Genomic DNA, 20,972 nt, shown 5'->3' with positions numbered 1-20,972 from the left:
TACCTTATTCTATTTTTGACCAAGACTCTTAACATATTTTTTTGTTGTCTCTCTTTTTGCACAGGTTGTCATTTTAGATCAATCGAATTTCTTGAGACGTTGCGCGCTGTACAAGCAGATTCAATACTGAAATTATTTTTAAAATGGTACTTACACAACATTTACAATGTCCTTTTTAGTGAGAGAATCCAATTGACACGTGTTTTTCTGTCTAACTATTGTAGCTGCTGAAAATGGCGATCTTAAAACAGACTATCCTTTCCACATGTTTTGTATTTATAAATAGAAATCGGATGTGCAAAAACTATTGTCTATTTATTGATCAACATTCAATTCTACCATGTTTGTACATTTTGATGCCTTTTTCATTCATCGCGCACGTTTTTCCTCCGTGTGGCTGTATATTTCATTATGTGAATGGTCTATTAAAATTGTACCATTTCATACGATTGGACAGTATGTATATATTACTTTTTGAATTAAAACAATAGCTGATATATAAGTGGAATAAAATCTTGAATTGACGAAGCAATAAACATCACATCGGTGCGTGCTTTTCTCATATGCAAATGATTTGTAGAACTCATAAAAGGTCAGACGTAAGTCCGGGAAAAAACACTCGAAATAAACCAGAACTGTATATACAAACATGGCAACAGCATTGAGTAAAAGTAAAAAATTATGGCTATATTGGACATTTATTATTTGCTTTTATTACAACAGAGCGTATAAAATGAGAAACACTCCAGGACATATACTATAAAACTGTACAAAACTGTTGACTGAATATCAGGGAAAGCACGTCAATTAACGGACACGTTTGATTTTGTCTTTGCAGAGTAAAATGACAGGGAGCTCTCTTGTGGAGGATCCTGGAATACCACTTGTTGATCGACGAAACGGGAAGTACAACAAATACATGGCGGACGACAACACGAGCCAGACCGATCTGGTCTCCACTTTAACGCCAGCATCCAAATTCGACAACATCAGTTACAGATTAAGCCGCCGTAAGAATCTGATAAAACGACGGCGACATGTCGTGTCCCTGGAATTCATTCTTGCTCTGATTGGTATCGTCTTCATGTTGGTGGAAACTGAACTCTTCTTTCAACACGTTATTACTAAAGAGGACGCGATTTCATTGGTTTTAAAGTCTTGCATTTCAATTTCAACAGTATTTTTGTTAATGGCTGTCATTGCGTACCATGTGACTGGAATTCAGCTCCACATGACAGACAACAGTCTAGAAGATTGGCGCCTTGCTGTCACCTTTCCTTGGACGTATCTTAAAATCGGCTGCGAACTTCTAATCTGCGCTATACATCCGTTTCCAAGTAGCATTACAATTCCAGGCTTAAACCCGGACGGGAAAACCAAAATGGTGTCAATAGATCCGATTCTTTCTATTCTCATGCTGCTCCGCCTGTATCTAGTCGGCAAGTTCATGGTTGTTAACAGTCGTTTGCTGACAGACACAGCTACGCAAAGTCTTGGTGCTTTAAACAAAGTCAAAATCAACACCGCGTTTGTTTTTAAAGCACTTATGTCATCCAATCCTGGGACAGTCTTGGTTAGTATAATGCTTGCAATTTTGATAGTAGATACTTGGGCCATGCGCACGTGTGAAGTATACTATCACCCTGATGAGGCTCATTCCAGTTTTTTCAATGCCATGTGGATGATAGCTATAACGTTTCTAACAGTAGGATATGGTGATATATACCCCAATTCGTATTGTGGGAGATTTGTTGCCGTGACAACAGGATTGATGGGGGTCGGTACTACGGCTCTCCTTGTTGCCGTCCTGGCTTCAAAACTCGAGCAGAGTCGTGCTGAAAAATACGTCCATAATTTTGTCTCACGTGCTCAGCTGGACAAGCAAAGGAAGCATGCAGCAGCCGATACAATCAAGTACGTCATACAACTGTGGCGACTTCGTCGACAGGATGCCGACGACAGCCGGAAGCGGATACGATTACATGGAAAGTTACTGCAGGCTATTGCAAATATGCGTGATGCGAAAAATGAAAAAGCCTGCATAGGTGAAAGCGCTATAGGATTTATCGAGGTGGCCAAATCGGTTGATGAAGTTTTCGAAACGGTGGAGGGGATACAGGAAAATCAGAAAGGCATGAAGGCAAAAATAAACGAAATGGAATCTAAGATGGATGACCTTGCCAACAAAATGGATGCCGTCTATCACGCTATTACGCATAGATAACTGTTTGCTTAATTCTTTGTGGAGGTATGAGTGATCTTAGGATGCTTTTGGTGATGGTTGCCAAGGAAAAATACGAGTGATGTTTAAAGGAATCACTATAAGCGGGTATTCGACGGATGCTACTTAATTTAATAGAAGCCTAGATGTCTACATGTAACCTTATTCAATTTACATAGACTCTTAGGTATCAAAAATGTACATGTGACCTCATTTGATTTGAGATGTTGACCAAATTCATTTGCATATTTTACACATAAATTATTTAATTTGTTTTACAAGCTGTTATCTACTTGGATACTAATCGTATGACAAGGCGTTTTGATTGCGACATTATCTATGAGACGTCATTGTTTTATTATGTCATAGGTGTTTATTTTTTCATATGAAATCGGCTTTTTAGATTGTTATATCATAAAGCAGCTGTGAAGTTTACATGAGAAAATCACATCATATTTGCGATTTTGTTTTAAAATGTCAGATAATGAACAGAAAGGATGTTGTTTCCGGTTGTGACAATATCATACTTACAGTGAACAGGTGTTACTTTGTAATCATGTTTCATCGGTTTAAGAAAAAGCTAGCTTTGTTAATTAGTATATTGATAATAGGGAATAGTACATTCGTTGAAAGTGGCTATTTCGACAATTGCATGGCATGGTAACTTGTTTCTATTACTTATATAGCGCAAAGATGTAAATAACCACATTCATACATTCCATTCAACAAGCAGAATAGAATACGTAGTTTTTTCCGAAATACTTTTTATTTAGTAGTTTCTTTCTGTCACTGTTATTAATCTTGAAAGAAACAATTCGTAGTTTCGAAAAATACTAAATATTTTATTACAAATATCACAAAAAAATACTGTACATCGGGAAATATTTGTGAAAGGGTTATTGCCCCTTTTCGACCTACGCGATATGGGCTTATATATTTTGACGACTATTATTATTACACATCTTCCTGTTCAGAGTTGTTGTACAGCCTACACACTTAACGCTGTATTAAATGGATTGTATCGGTAAAAATGGAACATTAGACATGTCTTTTGGTACAGTATGTTGGTATTCTCAACAGCAGTTTGTCTACACCAAAACATGTATGTATTGACTAACTTACTTACCACATATGGCAGTGGAATACACTAAGTTATAGATGAGAAGGGCCAGCTGTGATAATATCCTTATTTCAACAATCAATTATATCAACATTTCTGAGGTAAGACAGCAACAGAATGTTTGTTTTATATAATGTTTATTTGACAAGCGTTTATGTGATAGCATATATTTTATTTTATATTCATTTGTTTCGTTTATTTCTGCAGGGATTTGTTTAGGTATATTTGGTGTAATCATTCATCTCGTTTGCCATTCATTGTCATCGCGCTGACTAAATCGCTTACATTTCATGGCATAACTATTCTCGTTTAACTCGCGATTCATAATGAATTAACTTCAATGTGTTAAACTCGTCCTATACCACATGAAAAAGCATCAGCTGTTTGGTAAGCGTACCACCAATCAGGATGGTATTTTCTAAGCGTATCTTAGGCAGGAAAATACAGTTGTATGCTGTAAATATCGATAGTTAATGCATTGCAAGGAAACAATATACAAGACATATTCCACAGCTTAAGATCGTAGGAGACCGACTACTCAGTAATTTGCTGGATTTGGATTGGCACTTGTAGTGCGGATAGTATTTTGCACTAGAACAGTCAGTGTAGATTTTGCAAATTGAAATATTTGTAAAGATATAGTTTGAAGAACCATCGCAAACATAGATATATTAGGAAAGAATTTTCAATATGCGATAAATATTCGTCATTTAGTATCACCTAAAACATGACGTGGGTAGCTTCTTGCATCGTCCATTTAGGTATGGAGTGTTTTGAAAACTGAATTAAAGTTTCTCATACACAATTAAATTGTATCAAAAGCTATTGTCTAAGTAGATTCTAATTTAAGATGAATTTTAGTGTCACAAATTCAATGATTCTGAAAACATAGCTTGACTTCATCCTTGCAAAATATTGAATAACTGAAGGAAAATATTGTTAATACTAAACGTTTCCTCTTCAGTAATCAATTATAAGTTAACATTGTAAACGACATTGTCATGCTTCCCTGTTTACGCTTGTTAAATGCCAATGACTTAAGAATAGATAAGTTTGATCATGTAATACTATGGATGTGAAGAATTACATGATCAGATAGGGAATTTGATTAATTGGTCTGTACAATAGCTTAATCTGTTTTGTTGGTTTTAGAATTGTTTTATTTAGAAAATGTTCAATACAATTAGTGTTGGAATACGAAACAGTCAACAGGGGCATCGATACCGCTTTGTTAACTTTATAAATGGATCTGAGATATTTTGTAATACGCAACTGATGTTTTAACCAATCACGATCATGAGTCTTGCAACTTTAGACAACAACTAACCAGGCTCTAGAGAGTTTCATATTGACCTAACAATTATCGTCTGTGAGGTCATGGTGTTGATATATTAAACAGACTGTGGTATTTTGACGTGTTGATATCTGAAAATACAATTGACTGGAACTGCGCCACAAGGGATAGAACTTTACACTTCCCGACAGCATATTAGCTCGTATTGAATTGTGTACGCTTTAGTAATTCAAGAAGAGTGAAATGATTACGGTTTTATATTGCAATCTTTGATATTTCATGCAACTGTGTTAATTTGTTGCCATGAAAAACATGCTTATACGAGAACAAAAAAAAGATTAATTTGGATACACGAGCACAGTCTGATACTCTTTCTATATATGCCTATACTCTCTGATAATTGTTTGGTATTTTAATTGTCATAATTTGTGAAAAGTAATTGATTTTTTTATGTTATGCCCTATAAGGAATATGTTTTTATGTCATGTATAAAAGTAATGACATTAGGAGGTTTCGCTAGGTATCATAATGATAGCACAGCTACGTGCTCTCTGACGCTAAGTACTTGAGATTGATGCAGAAATGAATTCCATCATGTTTCAAGATAAACTCTATCTACAAATTGTTATAACAGGTTAAAAGGTATCAGTGCATTGATTATTGTTCTTGTGCACATTTTATATGTGTCATAAATTAACTATCAAATGTCTAATGATCCTTTAATTATGATAAACCTTTTTCAAGGTTCTGAGTGTTGGAAGAAATTAGTTTAAGATGTGTCTCTCAGTTTGATAACTCTCATCATTAAATACAAGTAAACGACAAATCAATACCAGTAAACAAGAGATCGAAACCAATAAAAACGGATCGATAGCAGTTAACAAAAAATCGATATCAAGAAACAACAGATCGAAAGCAGTAAACAACAGAACGGTATCAGCAAACAACAGATTGGTAGAAGTTATAAATAGATCGATGCCAAAACAATAGCTTGATATCAGCAACCAACAGATCGGCACCAGTAAACAACGGATCGATAGAAATTATCAACAGATCGATACCAAAACAGTAGATTTGTATAAACAAACAACAGATCGGCATAAGTAAACAACGGACCAATAGCAGTTAGCAACAAATCGATACCAGTAAACATTATATCATTATCAGTAAATAACAGATCATTAACAGTAATCAATAAGATAATAACCGTTTACAATATAATAATATCAATAAACAATATATCGATACCAGAACATATCATATCAAAACTAATAAACAGTAGACCGATACACGTAAACAATAGACCGATAGACGTAAACAATAGACCGATACACGTAAACAATAGACCGATAGACGTAACAATAGACCGATACACGTAAACAATATATCGATACCAGTAAGTAACAAATCGATAACAATAAACAATAGATCGATACCAGTACATATCAGATAAATACCAGTTAACACTTTATCGATATAAGTCAACAATAGACCGATACCAGTAAACAGTATATCAATATCGTACAGTATTGAAGTCGGTATGAATCATTAGGAATAATATCATGTAACGAAATTTCACAACAAGGAACAATTGAATCGATTTGTAAAATATGGAATATGTAAATATTAGCATGTCACAAATCCTTATCTCAACAATCAATTTGAATTTGAAAAAGAGATATCCAGTATCACACTGGATATCTCTTTTGAATTAGTAGTCTCCTCATGTGATATTTTGTATAGGGCATTCATATAACATGAAATTTGATTTCGAACTCACTCAGATGTACCAGTAGGGCCCCATACATCACTTTGTGATTATATAGAGGAAACTCGTATTTCTGACTCTATCATGACCTAGTTTAGATCATGCAGTAACCATGGGAAGTTGAAAAGTTTCGGTAAATAACTCGTGCATGAGTAATACATGTACTTCATGACATGAAAGGTTATTTTAGATTTTTGTATGTTGAAGATACGGTATTGTCACAAATGTCCCAAGGTTATGTGTTGTAGTATGTTGTCAAAGATTGCTTTGCATAAAAGAGAACCCCTATGTAGGTGTGTGGAACGATTTCACGTTTTATATAGTATAGCTTAAACTTTCAACTATAAATGATTTTAGATGAAATTAGTATCGGAACAATTGAAAAACTTTAAAAAAAATACGTTATATTGTCTGAAAGATATCAAATTCCAAAACAGATGCTTCCTGTTTTGTTATGAAATGCCTATATATTCGAGCATATTTTTGATCAACTATTGTCAGTTTGTGAAGGTAGATTTTTCATTCATTAAGAGTGTACGGAACGCGTTACTTTTCTCGGAATTAGAAAGACTTATATACACAATGGTCAAGGTGGTCAAACATTGATTAGAAAGTCACGAGAAGGTATTGTACATTTGCTAAATGTGAATTCAGAGTGAGAGAAAAACAAGAAAGAAACATTTGGACATCTTCGTAGCTTTTTGTTTGTTTGGGTTTTTTTTCATTTTTTTTTTTCAAACAATTATTGTGAATCATACTAATTTTAGCTTAAAATTATTTTTGAACGATAAAAGTTAATGTTAAGTTGTTGTTAAGCTGTTCAAAGTATGATATTGCAGTTAACTTAGTGATATTCATAGATTGTTTAATTATATACGTGTGCGTACTTGAATATACATTCTGAATAATTTATGTATATTTATTAATGTAGATGCAAGATATACACATCCATACTGTTGCTTTGGTTCAAATATGATACATTGCTTGCAAATCATTGTATACAGAAGTTGATTTTGCTGTGGTGTAACTTTTACGAATTTGACGGTCCTATAAATCACTTTATGATCGACAGAGATCAGTTTTCGTGTATTTAAACATATCGGTAATATCTTGTCTAGACATAATTACTATCTGTATTGAAAATGCATTTTTTTCAATCTCGAATTACGGACATATTTAACAAAAAAATTGCACGCCAGCAGTGATTTACGGAAATTCAAAAACGCGAAATGAAGACGGTTGTGAAAAGTCCCCAGACTGCGAAGTTTACATTGTATTTGTCATAAAAGTGTGAGAAGGTGTGTTGAATCCATTTATAGTCCTGTCCTGAATGATGTTGGACAGTGCAAAGCGTGTTAGAGAGTAGTATATAGGCTGCTGGTCAGTGTTAGGCTGTACCGACAACTAGTGATCCGCCAAATAAATAATAATAAAGAAATGTATTCGAATTATGTTGTTATTGGAAAATTAAGTTTACACAAAACGTACATTAAACAAAATATGTGCCTATGGTGTTAACTGTTAGATCGTTTCATGATAAGCACAGGTTGGAATAACCCTTATGTATATATACATGTACATTCCCCGAATATTCTATGTGATTGGTTCTGCCCTGTCCAATATTATTAGAGTACGTTTTGACATCCATAGTTACCTTATCAATAGATTCAAATTAGATCAATTCTGAATTGACAGTCTATGAGAAAATGTTACGATTAGGAAATATTTAAATTCAAAACAATTGCTTAGTAAGACTTATAAGTAAGCTTTTGCTTTAAACAATTTGTTTGTGTATAACCTTACATTTATTTATGAATAATACTAATATGTCATTCACGTGCGAAAATATTTAGATTTGCAGTTTCTCATGAAGCTGAGTAAGTATGGACCTCTAGATCTGTTGCCTTAAATGGGATGCATACATCAGCACATTGTAACAAAGGACAATTCAATGGCGTTTTGAAAGAAAGAAACCAGCGTATGCAATCAATGCCAGGTATGGACAAGATCTGAAGGATTTCCCTAGTGTCAGACGACACGGTTTTATCAATAACATGACGTGAATGGATTGAATTAGCTCAATAAAGTTTACTTTACCATGCGACAGAATAAAGGACATTTTCATCGTTCAAGCTTTTACAAATTAATCTCAAAAGCTTTGTGATTCAGGAGAAATCATTAATGATCGAACGCTACTCCAGCTAAGGTAGACTAAATAAAGATATATTGTTGTCAAGGTACTTCCCCTTGTTTGTTACATTATAGACATTTACCTATATATATAGAAAAAATAAAATTAACGACCGACTAAAAAACTAGCTGCTTTCACCCTTCACAGGGCTCTTCAGGTTTATATATATATAATGAAGACTTGATTAATTGAAACTACTCCGGACTGATACAAAGGAGCTAGGTAAACATGATTGAATAACTGACAATTTGTTTGGCGGCCTACTGTCCACATCTATTCAGAAAACAATCTAACATGTACGTCACACCTATAGTTCAAGGACGTATGTGCGCGGGTATCGAGATATATAAGTTCACGTACAAGTAAACCTGTGAGAGACGAATGCGCGTCATTTTCATCTATGAGAATAACATAGTACACAAAATCATCGAAATACCAGGGCTACGTTTTAGATACACTTAATTATCTTTTTTGCACCCTTTGAATATGCCATATCAACAACAACAACAACAACAACAACGACATCAACAACAACAACGACGACAACAACAACAACAACAACAACTACAGAACGATTGCTTATCACTCTGTTATTTTTTGCAGGTTTTGTACCCGATAACTTTGGCCTTTTCTCTAGATATTATTTAAATAAAATACCACATATTCACTCCAGAAAGATTAATGGCACTGCCGTACAAGGTCTTTTGGCATTTCGCCGGTTGGACAACTGTTTCTTTAACTTGATAAAACACAGCACTTTACAAACCACTTACTCTGACAGCGATGCTAAACAGGTTTGAAAATAATGTAAATTGTATTCAGATGCAGGAGAAAAAATTCAAATGAGATGTAAATATAGAAAGGGAAGGATGTGTAAACCGTGGTTATATTGCCTCGAAATGTCCTCGTAAACATCTACAGCATGTGTCGCCACTCACTAACGACATTGGCCTTAATCATTTATTCGATTTCCTGAAATCTGTTCCTCGTTTGTAGTCGATAATGTAAGCAATATCCCTTTTTATACATTGTTGTGAAGCCTGGTCAAAAGTGGCGGTTGTCAATTGTGGAGCGAGGCACATTATGGATGTTGGTGAAGTAATACGTATTTATTAAATTTTGTATAATCCAGGAAATCGAATTAGGGGTACTATTTAATGGTGCGAGATGAACTGAGGACAATTACATACAATGGTAATGACCAACTGTTGGACTATTTATTGCATCATTATGGTTTCATATTATAATGTTTTCATCGGTGCATTACTATTTCATGTTCCATTATTCTTTCCTAATTACGTCCCCTAAACGAAGTTGGGGACATATTAATATGTTGCTGAATCCCGTACCACTATTCTTCTTCTCCTTCTTTTTATAGTTCGACACTACTGGCCGGATGTTTACGACACTTCATATGAGCATTGAGATGCGCGTAACGTTTTCATTTTCCACTATGCCATCAAACATGGTCGCCTTGGTCTATATTTGATTGATACATTTATAGGTGTAAGGCAATTTGATGTCATTGGTCCTTCTCTTTTCTCTGATATTGCTTGAACTTTGTATGTAACGATATCATGACAATGCAGATTTATGGACATTAGGAGGGCATCTGTAAGGGTCCACGTTACAATTAAAACTTGTTATCGCGTACATTTGCAGTCGACGCAGACTCATTGGAACCTTTGTTTCTGGCTTTCTATAACACTGGTCGGAACAAGCTTGTAACATGTTTGTGAGAGACAATATTGCCATTGTGTTGTCGTTACTGTAACGCTGTATATAATTTATTTACAATGGTGCATTTTCATGAAAGCAAATGCATTCATAGAAGGAAGAAACGATATTGCTAATACAAATGTAAGTGTTGGTCGAGTATTTGATCGCTTGCATGACCTAGTAATTTTTTTATTTTGTTTTGTTTTTAAAGTTTAACTTAATTTTAATTTTATTGTATAGCTCAGCTGAACTTACCAAATTATTAAAGAGATCAACTACACCTTCAATTCATGAATTACTTCTGAGCTGTAGTATGTAAAGCCCACGAAAATTAGTAAATTATCTTATAGGCGATTCTTCCTCAAAATGACTAACTGTTAAACATATACCAGTATTCAGTATAAGCATTTAAATTTCCCTATCTGTTGGAAGATGTTCTTTTTTGTTGTCAAATATCGAAGTAAGTCATTAAAATGAAGAAAAGCGAGCCTTGTATTAAGCTAATTTTCCAAAGCCAATGTTGACGCCATATCGACTAATTTTCTAAGCAACGTACCAACTATGATTCTGAAGCAGCACGTCTTCTAGATTTTGTGACAGTCGATCTATCTACATTGCGAACGCCACCTGAGACAACTCACAACTATGTCATTATATGGATCTGTACTAATTAGGTCCCTGTTTTGGTTTAATATGGCATGAAGGATTCAATCAGGCTACATTCAACAATCATTTATCTTTCACGGCATTTTGATTTTTTTTAATAAAAAAGTGACACTTTTCAGTTTTCATAGTGACGTCACAAGCGCGTGTATATTTTTTTCACAGCTTAGTGATTGACAAATAAATCATTTTCTCTCATTTCCGTGTGTTGAAGATAGATCTGTCCAGCGTAAGAAAGTGATGTGGGAATTTCAATTTTACACTCCATTTTACGTGACGTGGCGTCAGGAATTTGGAACACGCCAATGCCGCAATGCGGGAAAGGGGACATGATAAAATATTTTTATAATAAATACCTTTTAGGATATATTTACCGTATTTGTTAGAAAAAAGAGATTCTTTTCTGCACAAACTCTGTTTGCAAATATGGGGTATGCTAAATATCGCTGCCGATTCGTTTTCGTAAAAAAATATCAGGGAGAAAATTGATATTTTCAAACTGGAAGCAGTCCAGACGCATTTTTATGGTTATTGAGCATATTCACGTAGTTGGAATGAGAGAAAAATACTATTTCATGCCACATGGTGTAGGATAGGGAAATTCCATTCTCGGGATATTCAAATTTGGCAAAACCTGAGGCTTTGCGGAGGGTTTTACCAAATTTGTAAACCCCTCGGTTGGAATTTCCCTATCCAACACCCCGGGGAATGAAAGATACTGATAATCTTAAACGAGACACAAAGAGACCACTTCAACCTTTGACATATTTTATCTTGGATATCTACTTAACTATATCACTTTGAGTAACTAGATTTAGTATGTAAGACATCCTGGGATGGTAAAATGTCAAGTACAAAAAGTAGGGCACTGTGACCTTTGCTTGACCTTCACCTTTCACCTTATCCCTTTTTTAAAAACTTGCCTTGCGCATACATTCTATACGATTTCACATGAGACTACCAGATTTGGCGTGCATGCATGTCTTTGCTGATTGAGTACAGAGTACAAGAAGTATGTCACTGTGAATGATATCCTGAGATAGGTGTACAGCTCAGTAAATAAAGAAAACATCGCCTTTAAGGGAATGTTAATTGTCTTGCAATACCTTGCCTTGTTCTGATACACTATCATCAGGATATCAAACCTTTCGGAGCTATCGACTATTATGTTTTAACCGTTAAGTACCGCATCACCTGCTGCCTGTAAATAGCGTAGGTGAGGAAAGCAGGGATTTTACTATGAAGAAGGGTAAATGTTACGATAGGAAATTCAAAATCATCATGCTTATCACATAGCATAGCAGAAATCTGTCAAAGTTGGCATTATTTTAATTAACTATGCATATCATGCGAACTCTAGACTTCATACGAAAGAACATGTTTATGAAACAGAAAACCATATGATCGAGCGGACTTACATGAAAGAGAAGCATACGTGGGATTGCTGTGCCAAACAAATCAAAATTATTGCACAAGAATAATTGTAGGTTGTTTAAGAAATATATTGTATCTTTTGCTATACATATTTATTACGCACTACTTTATGTAGGTCATTGTGTAAATAATTATGTATATAAGTACATGTTATACATAATGTAACGAAACACAATATATGCCAATATATACTGCTATATCAAAATATAGATAGATTGTACACCAGATGTTTGAATATCATATGTTGACTATATTGTATTTTCATGTAATATTAATCAATATCTTAACATTTTTATCTGCTTGAAGCACTTAAATAGAATGTTTTCATGGTGTACCTTTAGCAGTGTAGAACGTGAGTCAACACATTGCTGGTTCACACTTTTCCTTTTACGATACAAGGGGGATAACTCATATATTCGACTGGGATATTTCTAACTTCCATTTCGTTGTCGGAGTACGCAGGCGTGATTCCTTTTCGCTGGCAGAGTTAAATATTTCTATTGATTATAATTGTTTTTCTTTATGGGAATACATTCAAACTGATGCTGTTAACCATTGAGCATTTTCAAACAAGTCAATGAAAGTGTAAAAAATATACGAATGTTTAAACCAAAAAACACGCTGGTGTTCAGATGAACCAGACAACAATAATCCGGTTGTCCAACTATATAACCACGGATTTAGGTGACATATGAAAGGTGTCTTGATAATTGAAATTCTAATGTACTGAATAATATGATTTGTTAACGCAGTTTTTATTAAAAAAAATTCGCAACAAAGTATTTAATGTGCATGATTAATCTCAAATCAATCATCCGTAAGAGTTGGAGATGTGACACGATAACACCATTGTTGACAACGAATCCTATATTTAACTTGTGACATCACGTGTATTTGTTACATTGATTCCCACTTTGTGAATCCCTCCATATGAATCAAGATCAAAGATAGCATCTTCAACAACGAACACGTGCGGAAATGTCGTTAGTAAACAAGATAGGATAACCCATTAAACAATACTATCTGAGTGTAAAAGCCAGCATCTCTTAACTGATTCATGAACTGAACCGTGTGACGTGTGTGACGCGATGTTACCAAGAATACAATTAATCACTAAAGCAGATTCCAACACTAGACAACGTTCAGTTTTAAGCATTTTTGATTTATTTTTTTATCTGAATGTTCTTAACGCTTGCACACACTCAACAGTACATGCTGTTTTATAATATAGTGCCATCTATGGCGTAAAGGTTACACGAATACGCTTTTATCCTTAATAGAATGCTTAAATAAAACTGTTCGCTTATGTGCATTACATCATACAGTTTGTAGATTTTAAAAGACCGTGTTCCAGAGGGTGAATAACATTCAATTTTAGTATCCCCATGAAGCATGCACTTGTATTGTTGTTAGTAGTATAATTGGTATGTTAATCGAGTGTACAGTATTCCTTTTATCAAATAAATAAACTAACATGATATATAGAACTTTGTTTCTACGGTAGATGTGTAAAGGTAATGGGTGCTGCTTTAACCTCGATGCTTAATGAAATAAGACAGGGAAATGGATATGTGTAAGGGCTGACGTGGAGTTGATTAGGATAGTGTGGTGAGAATGTGTTCTAAACATTGTTGTCATTATCACTGATAAAAAAATAGCACGTGCGTATTGATTTTATCATCAACGTTCTAAATTAATAGCCATACAGAATAGACGGGGACGGGTTTTATTTGTGTTAATATGAGTTTGGTAGTTCGGAACTGATATACTTCATAAAATACCAATAAAAGCTACATACACAATGAATTATTGTATATTACATTGTTTTAAATATGGTAAACGATACACGAGAAAGTACTAACATTTCATCATTTCTAATTAATTTTCCGGACAATTCAAGTTTTAGTAAGCCGAAATATTTCGGGTAAAATACATTCGGTAGAACAGTATTTTTCTATCTAATCGCAATATCACGAAAAATCAAATCACAATAAAATCCTACCTCAGTGTCGATAGGAAAGACAAAAATAGAAACTAAATCAAAGAGTCAGCACATAAATGGGAAACATCATGAACCTCCAAAATGGACAGGGAGCGAAATCAGGCTTTTGCATTATAAAAATGATATGTTCTTAAGTCAAAAGATAGCTGTTATATTCGTTAAGTGTCATACCTTAATGTGATCGTACGTTTGTCACTTAAGGGCAGATAATGTAAATATGTATCCGAGCATAAAATCTGAAGAGATCTTAATGCAAACATTCTAGTTTGTCCATAGACGAAATTTAGGATTATGCTTAAGACTGTTTCCATCCCCAGGTCATCCCATGTGCTCTGGAAAGGCCAGGTTTGCTATTATCAGACATATTAGAGTTTTAATTGGAGTTATATATGATTTAAACAATTTGATGCAATTTTATAAATACCGCCATTAACGAGGTAAGTAATAAGATAATGTCAAACTGCTTTAACGTTCAAATCATCAAATGTTGATAAATTTAAAAAAACACATACTACTAGTAATATAACACATTTATTAATGTTTAACACAATTCAATTCAATGTTATTATAACGTTAACTGCATAAAAAACTTTCATATTTACACAAATTAATTTCAATATTTGGCCACACCAAAAAAAGTATGTTATCTGTCCTGCCAGATAAAGACAGGTGTGTGGTTTTGCGTGTACTAAAGACCTTCTTTACATAAACACTTACATTTCCGCGCTGCAAACTCTTATATTAACTCTACGAAAAAACAATTAAATTCAGAGGACTATGAACGCAGATAGGTTAGTGTTACTTGATGCTTATAATCTCGCTTCGTACAACATGGACTATTCGTACATCATAAGAAGCAAACATCTAGATGTCATTGAGCTATTCCAGGAATGTTATTTTAACTTATCACTGAGAAGCTTTAATATGGTAAATATTAAGAAACATTTGTATTTAAACAATTGATAACTGTAGTTTTTTATTGTAAATATACGATTTTGTTTTTTTAAACATTCATACCCATATGTATGCAAATCTGTTATGTCCATATTTTATTATTCATTAACCAAATAGACGCAACTTATTTGTGTCATACCGGCATAAATGTGAAAATTAACTCCATTCAATCCCTAGATGATAGTTTGTACAAAGCACATGTACCACAAGTAAAGAGGTTTTAAAGGTATTTTACTTGCTTTCCAACATCTTGACACAAATAAAATTGACGTCGAGAAAAAATAATGACGTCGTGCTTCTATAGTGTAAAATGACATTAACATATTCACAAATTAAGTTGTTCGTGTTCGTTGATAATTGCCAAGCATAGCAACCAATGGCTTCCAGCTAAAAATGAGTTTTGAGACTTCTAGAGTAAAACAACACCTTGTTCCGACATAGTGATATATACAGAACTTCATATTACATGACCTGAAAACTGATCGCAACACTATATGACAATTCACAAGCCATGTGATAACATTTATAAAAGCAAAATTCGATGTGTGTGAATCTGCCAATTACGGATAATCCATGCTTCACAACGTATCCCTGCTACAGTTTCAAGTAATTCCACCATATTGTTACAGGCATTAAAGCAAATACAAATGCGCTAAGCCACATTGGTATAGTTTCGTCTGCCTACAGGGTCATCAAAACATACACAAAACTTAACTACGCCAGTCGTCCTTTCTTTACTAATGGAGGTCAACACTGAGATATACTTGAGAAGGGTCAAAATACAGAAGAAAACAAGTATTTGTAACGCTACAGGTTGTTATGAATAAATTGGTGATGCGTAATAAATGTTTCGCATATAGATAACTCTAATACAATTCATACAATGATTCAGAAAAACGTTTTGTTTTAAAAAGTATGAATTATTTATGCATATTTTATCATATTTTATATAGAATAAATTTATTTCAATTAGTATACCATCGACATTTGTATAAACCAAGCATAAGTGAACGTTCAATTTAAACAAACGCATAAATAAAAGATATGGCGTTAGCATTTTATAAACACAGCGAAACGATGTCAATAAAGGAATTTATACTGAAGGAGGGGGATAAACCGATTCAATAATGTTAAACCCTACTAATTAGGCATGGCAAAGATCTAAGTCTTACTAATAATCACCTGATGCATGAGTCATGTCTGTTACAAAACCATATTGAATTCATTTAGGATATGAAAAATGCATTGATGCAATGAAACAAATAATTCGTAATGACATTTAAACGTTGTTTTTCGAACATTATTAATGACAGCTTAACCTTACCCAGTATATGTTGCATAGTTTAAACTTAATACAATGAGGGAATTGATTTCCGTTTGTACATGTAGTTGAGTAAGCTAGGTTTAGTATCTACCTGTTGCTACATTAGGTATACCATTGCCTTGTATAAATACCCTCTGTGAAATATCAACTTGATTATTTTACCTTAACTTTGCGGATACAAGTGTTCTTATTTCATTCAGTTTGTCTTCTATATTAGAGAGTCGCATATCAAGGGAGTTAATTCTCATCTCTAGTTTATTCAGTCCGTGAAAGTTCCTGTCGACCACGGTACTGATCCGGTCTACCGTGTGTGCCACGTCAACCATCCCTAACATTCCATCTCCAATGTGATCCATTTCCTCTCGGGCCACTTTTATTTCTTTAAGAGCATGTTTTAAACGGTCTGTGTATTTCCTTATCTCTTTACTTTGACCTCCATTCTTCTGCAGAGTCCATATTTTCAAAACATTTTTGATGGCATTGGCAGCGGCACTTTTCTTTCTGTTCTCAATTTGCATCCTCGATACGAAATTGAATACGTACTTTTCCTGTCGGGATTGTTCGAGATTTCGCGCCAACATGGCGACGAGAAGTGCTGTTGTGACCACTCCCATACTACCTGTGATGATGGAGATGTACCTCCCGCAGTAACTACTGGGAGTGGCATCTCCATACCCTACTGTCAGGAAGGTAATGGCCACCAGCCACATCGTCTCTAAGTAAGTATTCTTTTTGTTCGCTGGTTCATAGTAAATCTCGCAAGTTCTCATTGCCCACGTATTTACAAGGAACGAAATCACCATGACAAAGAATATCAACAACCCTGGTTTATTTGTCATAGCCGCCCTGAAGACGAATTTTGCGTTGATTTTAACTTTACTGAGTGTTCCTATACTACTTGTAGACGTGTCTGTCAACAGTCGACTGTGCACCACTGCAAACTTTCCAACCAAATACAACCGGGTCATCATTAGAATGGACAACACCGCATCGATGCTGACCATTCGCTGGCTACCAGCCGGGGATGTATACACGATATCGTAATCACCCGGAAACGGATGTGGCGTACACACAATAAGCTCCAGAAGCAAACTAAAAACCATCCAAGCTGTAATTACGGATCGCCAATCTCTTACTCCCATATCCAGTACTTTGATCTGTATCACAGTGTAATAGTTGAAACAGATGGTTACAAGGAGGGCCATCGTAGTAACCGATATAATACACTTAACACCGAGTGATATTACACTTGTCTTGGAAATGTTGTGTGTTATGTACAGTTCCGTTTCAATCATCATCAGAATTATACCAGCCATTGCAAAGACAAATTCTAAATCAACAATCCAGCGTCTGCGTTGTATGTATTCTTTACGAAGGTTTATTCGATCTCCCAAACGTAAAACTTTTGATTCATCCCGATTTTTTATCCGGATATCACCTCTTTTGGTAGAACTGACGTCACCACCGGAATACGTCATCTTACTTCTGATGAATTTGAACAAAGGGGTCTTAGGTGAATCTAACTCCATTTCTTCATCCTCTTCGTCCCACATCCTGGATAACAGATGAATATACTTATTTAGGAACAATCACTTTACCAGAACACAAAGGAGTGAAATGTGTCGACATTCACACTAGTACATGTGATCTCCTGTTGTATGGTGTTGACCGTAAAGATATTTCCAATATGACTAATTCTGTTAATTTCTTCACTTTTTTGGAGCGATATTATCTTTCTACATCAAACAAACATTGATCAACAGTCCAAAATCAATAAAAACAAGATGTTGGCTTTGTACCTGCTGTATCTAATCCCTTTATTATTGTGATTGAATAATTTAACGGCCGCTTATGGTATAGAAATATACATTGTTGTCCAAACATTTACATATCGTTTATAGATATTTGAGGTAACAAGCATACACAAGGAAAACACAATCAAAATAGAATACTGTAAAGTCCTTATTTAAGGGATAATTTTCATAAATTTTCGTATTTGAAAACAAAATATTGGCATTAATGTCCATAAATTAAAAATTAAATATTCTTTTCTATGAAATGTTTTTATTAATTTAACCAAAAAGAATATGTGTTGTTTTATTTAAAAAGAAAACAAGCATAACCCTTCTCCTGTAAATCTGATATTGTTTAAGGTAATAGGTTTGTGTCACCATTTCTCAGTCGAACTTCTTCAAATTTTGTAGTTATATTGCTTTGAAGTACAGAAAATGTTCTGCCACAAAAAAAGTATAGGTTGTCAGAATTTTAAGGATTTTAAATGAAAATATTTATGTAAAAAGGTGTGAATTTTGAAAAAGACACATTTTTTTTTGCAAAATAATGTCAATAATAAACATACAATATTCATCAGATTACGCGAAAATTGTGATACTGTCCCCCGACATTGGATCTTCAACTAGGGATGTATTTCCTATTTCCGTTTATCAATACATTCATTCGACTTTAAAACGATTTTATGGCGTTCTCTTAATATTTTAAGACCTTATGTCGTCTTCAAATATAAAAAACCCGAAATTGAAGTCCGGATTTTGAAAAAAAGAAACACAATATAATTTACAGTTATCATTACAGCACGTAAACAGTATCACTGAAACTCACCTAATTCCAAATCACATGTACCGATACATTATAAATGTTCTTATAAATAAGCAGATATACCTTAAATATTATGTGTCACTCTAAAACATAAAACAACTTACCTCTAAAAGAAAAGCATAGTTCTGTCTGCAAGTTAAATAGCATCTTCCTTTTTCCATGTTTGCGTTGTTGAGTAAACACTGGCAAAAAGGGGTCCTCTTGGGTTGTTTTTTTCTCAGAAAACTAGACAGAACATAACATCCACAGGCAGAAAACATAGACACGTCATAATCAATACCAGCTACACTATTTAGTATTATACACGTGTAAAATATCAACGTACCATCTAACATAAGGATAATAAAATATTGATTCGTAAGAGGTGAACGATATTCCAATCTGTGACGGAGAAGTACTAATTTGATATGGTTTATTATCATTCAATAAAATCACGCCCTAGTAACATAAATGTGCAGGGATAAACGATATTATTAAACGTATGCATTTCTAATTAATAAAGGAAACTGAATAAAAAGATATTTATAGACAGAAAAAACAACTCATCTTTAGATAAAGATAATATCTCTATCAGTATTGATTTTTAAACAGGAGTTGTACTACCATGAAAATGAACATTCATATCTTTGAAGGTATACTTTACTTTCCCCCTTCATGTGCCTCTGTAGAGAACAAGCTGTCACCATACTTGGCTTTGTCGAGACTATGGTCCACACAAAACCAGATAAATACTCCTCGTTCGTCATACGGTTGGTCAATATATGTACACGTCTTTATGCATGGCTTGATGACCAGCTGTGCACGTATTATGTAGTAACTCCAGTCGACTGACTGTTCGTTCCTTCATTCTGTCATGATACTTCATCAAGAAATCGAGCCACTCTTAATTTGCAGTAATGCAATAATTTTATTTATAAAAAAGGAATTTCAAAATAGTCATCAAATAACTTCAAAAAATCTCAAATTTAAGTAGATAAATGTATCACGTTTGCATAGACTGTTTATTACAGTAAAGGTAGGCTGATGGCTAGCCTGTTGCGTATTTACCATAGTGTTCCAATATAACACTAAGGAATGATTCAAAGGAATGCTATGTAAGCAAATGATTTAACAATTAATAATCCACTAATCATGCTTTGCCTATTACCCTAACATCAAATAGGACATCGAGGGAAACAATCTGAATCTGAAACTTGTAAATAACAAAGCAACGTTATCTGGCATTATTTTATGATTATTATTGTTCTATTTTTATAATGTGTAAATTGATCTGTGTGATACAATTTCTGAACAATTCTTGCGTACTTCAGTATGTTATCATACAGCTTTAATTTGTAATTGTGTCTGAAACATTAATTTTGTATTCAATATTGTAAACACACGAGTTGTCTCCCTTCCAACAATTGGTTTAAAGATTATGTTTTCCTGTAATAACAGAACGATTACCTTTGCAAACGTCGGTTAATATTCCAATCTGTCCAACAAGTGTTATTTAAATAAGTTTATAATTTTTATTTTATATTTATTATAATATAAAATGATTTTATCCCTTTTTCCCTTCCTAGAGCGAAGTTATTTCAGAACAAGTATGATATACGACAATACTATACCGTGCTTGATTATACGAGTTGTCTAGCCTTGCATGTTACCTCGCCCCTTCAATAAG

The 20,972-nt window shown here is 34.1% G+C and overlaps 2 protein-coding genes across 5 annotated transcripts in view; one reads left to right on the top strand and one right to left on the bottom strand.

Moving 5' to 3' along the window:
- Positions 1-7,841, top strand: part of LOC110443791 (small conductance calcium-activated potassium channel protein 2-like) — a 79,675-nt gene extending 71,834 nt beyond the window's left edge. For all 4 annotated transcript variants that reach the window (XM_021488205.1, XM_021488206.1, XM_021488208.1 and 1 more), the window contains exon 2: positions 839-7,841. In XM_021488205.1, coding sequence (XP_021343880.1) covers positions 839-2,224 — 1,386 coding nt within the window. In that variant the 3' untranslated portion in view covers positions 2,225-7,841. The remainder of the gene's footprint in view (positions 1-838) is intronic.
- Positions 7,842-14,932: 7,091 nt separating this feature from the next.
- LOC110443725 (small conductance calcium-activated potassium channel protein 2-like) lies at positions 14,933-19,558 on the bottom strand. The gene is made up of 2 exons (XM_021488101.1): positions 19,411-19,558; positions 14,933-18,244 (listed from the first exon to the last, which is right to left on the bottom strand). The coding sequence occupies exon 2, from the start codon at positions 18,241-18,243 to the stop codon at positions 16,849-16,851; it is 1,395 nt and encodes a 464-aa protein (XP_021343776.1). The 5' UTR covers position 18,244; positions 19,411-19,558; the 3' UTR covers positions 14,933-16,848.
- Between the last annotated feature and the right edge of the window lie 1,414 nt (positions 19,559-20,972).

Source organism: Mizuhopecten yessoensis, unplaced genomic scaffold, assembly GCF_002113885.1.
Source record: "Mizuhopecten yessoensis strain PY_sf001 unplaced genomic scaffold, ASM211388v2 scaffold716359, whole genome shotgun sequence".
In the NCBI taxonomy this organism is placed as follows: Eukaryota; Metazoa; Mollusca; class Bivalvia; order Pectinida; family Pectinidae; genus Mizuhopecten; species Mizuhopecten yessoensis.
This window is presented reverse-complemented; position numbering and strand designations above follow the sequence as displayed.